This window comes from Rhinopithecus bieti, unplaced genomic scaffold (assembly GCF_001698545.2).
Source record: "Rhinopithecus bieti isolate Rb0 unplaced genomic scaffold, ASM169854v2 scaffold_21412, whole genome shotgun sequence".
Classification (NCBI taxonomy): Eukaryota; Metazoa; Chordata; class Mammalia; order Primates; family Cercopithecidae; genus Rhinopithecus; species Rhinopithecus bieti.
In genome coordinates this window covers 2,669,860-2,673,385 of record NW_016811643.1, presented here as the reverse complement: position 1 = coordinate 2,673,385, position 3,526 = coordinate 2,669,860, and the positions used below count along the sequence as shown (strand labels likewise).

The following is a 3,526-nucleotide window of genomic DNA, read 5'->3' as shown; positions in this document are numbered from 1 at the left end:
TTTTTTTGAGACGGAGTGTCGCTCTGTTGCCCGGGCTGGAGTGCAGTGGCCGGATCTCAGCTCACTGCAAGCTACGCCTCCCGGGTTTACGCCATTCTCCTGCCTCAGCCTCCCGAGTAGCTGGGACTTCAGGTGCCCGCCACCTCGCCCGGCTAGTTTTTTGTATTTTTTAGTAGAGATGGGGTTTCACCGTGTTAGCCAGGATGGTCTCAATCTCCTGACCTCGTGACTCGCCCGTCTCGGCCTCCCAAAGTGCTGGGATTACAGGCTTGAGCCACCGCGCCCGGCCAATGGAGAAATTTCTTAATGAAGTTTTATTTCTGCAGAAATGATGGTCTTCTTCCAAGAGCTAGAAGTACACAATCAAAGTACCCATGGCAATGTTTAGCTATCAAAACAAAATGCAGCATGGGTAGAATATTGAACGGAGTAGAAGGTTAGATATCAATGACACTATCCCAGCCCAATCAATCTATGACTTTAGAGAGAAGCTTGTCATCCAACAAATTCAGGGTTGTCTTGGTTTTGTTTTGTTTTGTTTTGTTTTATCTAATTGCAAAGAGGGAGACCAGAGGAGCAATGGGGTGTCTCACCAAACAAATGAAAAGATTTAGGTATTATAGGATTTAGGGTACAGATTAGTTTTAGGCAAAATAATCAACATTTTAATAAGGTTAAAATAAAGCCGGGGTATCTCTAAAGAGATTAACGTAAATACTCAAATCTTATTTTAGGACCCAGCTGCCTGATCTGAGAATGGGTGACTAAACTCCCCCATTCATCAAAGGTTGACCTGTGATATAGTTCTTTTATGAATTCTGGTTTGAAAATCTTTCATTCCCTATTTGGGTATATGTAATCAAAATTGGCTGGTCAGAGAACTTTTCACTGAGAAGAGGATGTGTGGACTGAAACTTATCTAATAAGCAGTAAGCCATAGAAAAATAGGCAATGACAGTATTTGGGGCACAGGAAAAAGAAATTTCAAGAAGCCAACTTCTAAAATTAGATCAAAGAGTTCAAAGAATAGAAAGAGATGTAGCAGAGTATTTGTGGAGGTGAAGTAGAAGGTAAAGTAGATGAGGTGAATAGAAATCTAATCATGTAGGGTCAAGTATGCAAATGTTAAGATTTGAAGATATGATTTATAGATTTTTTTCTGATTCAATCTTGGAAACTTGTTGGGGAGGTATAGGAGCAAGTTGATACTATAAAAACTGAGAAGATAATTCAAGGACAGAACAGTAAACTATCTTCAAATGCTCCTGAGAGAGTAAAAAAGAGGAGGAGAGAAAAACAATCATTGACAACGTAAAACCACAAATTGCACTATTACTTCCCATGTGAAAAAAGCTCTATGACATAAAGTACAGCACAATGTACCATTATACTCTCTTCAGGAGAAACAACAAAATTGTTGATTGAAATTGTAGGCTGTTAAAAGTCATAGAAATGACTAAATTCACTAACAGGATTGATAGAAATAAAAAAGTCTGGAAATTTCCGATATTCTTTAAAATCATTAGCATTTTGGGAGAAAAATATGTAACTGTAAGAAGCACACTATACAAGATAGTTAGGATACTAATTAATGCTTCTGTCTTACAGATATAATAAAAATAATGTACGACAAGAGAAAATAAAATGTTCAGTCAAAATTTATGTCCAAGCGTATAATCTTTTATTTTATGTCCAGAAGTATAATGAGTCAAAATTTACTCCAGAAACATAATGTTTACTTTTAAAATGCTAGTGTAAGTTGGTACATTTGCTGTGTGTTTATTTTCAATTCAGGTAAGACTAAAGAAAGCATTTCATTTTCCATATTCATTTTCCATTATATAAATGCTAATATAAATTCTAATATTAAATGCTAAAGTTAGGGAATACTTAAAATCCAGAATTAAGTGAATCTCAAAATATAAGTGAAAAAAATCTATAACAATTTTTTGTGTTTTGATGGGAAAGTAGAAATAATATATCTTATTTGTCCAAAAGCATAAACATTTGTTCTCTTCAAGCTAAATATTATTCATTTGTTATTTTTATATCATCAAGGCAAACATTAATCAGTTTGAAATCCTCTGCTTTGGGTATAACATAATAGGACATGGCATGATAATGTTTCCATTATGACAACCAGAAAATGACAAATAAATTGCAAATATTTAATTACATATTAAGCCATCAGAGAGCTGAGAACTATTCAAAAGCAACTTGACAATTGCCAACCCCTTTTCCACCCCAGGACTATTTGCTGATTCTGGACACGTGCTAAGGATCACTCTTTGCCCAAGAAGAAAGTTTCTACTAGTGGAAAGAAAAACCAGCAGAGATTTTAGTGGCTACACAGGACTGTAGTAAAATTTTTGAAACATGAAGGTCTCAAATGCAGAGCTATTTTTCCCTGTGAGACATTTGCTGAGTACTGTGGGCACACTAGATGCTGAGGAACTAAGTCAAGAGATTCTGGAATACATTATGAAATTTCTTGTGATTCCTATGAAAGACAGACCTACCTGGGTCAGGGGGCATGCCTAAACTGTATTCTATCCTCTCCTTTCCATAATTTTTCAAATGTTGAAGCTACATGAAATAGAGTCTAAATACCAAATTAAAAGACTTCTGAAAGGAAGTATTGAATCTTCCATAGGGATTTTTAAAATGGAAGAGAAAAGGGCTTTTCAGAGTCTTAATCAAAATTTCTGAAGGGTTTTTTCCCAGGAATAAGAGTGTCTAAAACAAAGACTCATTTGACTAAAACTGAAATTGGCCTTGACTCAGCCCAAGTCCTAACTGGAGAGAAGTGATTGGTTGTTCCCGTTATCTGGATAACATAAAACAAGGAAAATATTTCCAAAAAAATAACATTATCTGTAGTCTCTATAGTTTTCTTATCATAATATAAAGCATAAAATAAAAAACTAGTAAACATAAAAAGAAAAATCTCTATGACCAGTAATCAGGACAAAACGGAAAAGAAAAGCAGAATGGCAGTGTTCAGGAGGATGTTATTTTTGCAGAAAGTCAGTCTTTTCAGAAGATATGGGGAAAATTATGCCATAACTTCTCAGAAATATAATCACACCAATTTTCCCAATAAGGGCATGTGTAAGAATAGTGGTATATCTCAGTGGGTAACAAATGGCAATATATAGCGATCAAATGCCATCACCAGCAAGTTCCCTGACTCATAAATGAAGGTAGAAGAGAGGAAGAAAACCTGAGCCATGCAACTATCAAGGGAGATTTCCCCAGCATGGAACCAGAAGATGGCCAACACTTCTGGTACTGTGGCAGTGGAAAGGACAATGTCTGCTCTGGCCAACAAGCAGAAGAGGTACATGGGTTCATGGAGGCTGCGTTTTGTGAGGCTAATGAAGATGAGCAGGCTGTTTCCAAACAGAGCAATGACACAGGAAATAAAGAAGGGGATGGAAATCCACACATGCTGATCCTCTAGGCCTGGGATGCCCAGCAAGTGGAAGACTGTGTAGCTAACACCAGTATGATTTAAGGTAGCCAT

The 3,526-nt window shown here is 36.6% G+C and overlaps 1 protein-coding gene across 1 annotated transcript in view; it reads right to left on the bottom strand.

The window, feature by feature from the left end:
* LOC108543729 (olfactory receptor 52B4-like) overlaps positions 1-3,526 on the bottom strand; it is a 30,613-nt gene extending 27,087 nt beyond the window's left edge. Inside the window, exon 1 of the mRNA XM_017894326.1 lies at positions 3,284-3,526. Coding sequence (XP_017749815.1) covers positions 3,284-3,526 — 243 coding nt within the window. The remainder of the gene's footprint in view (positions 1-3,283) is intronic.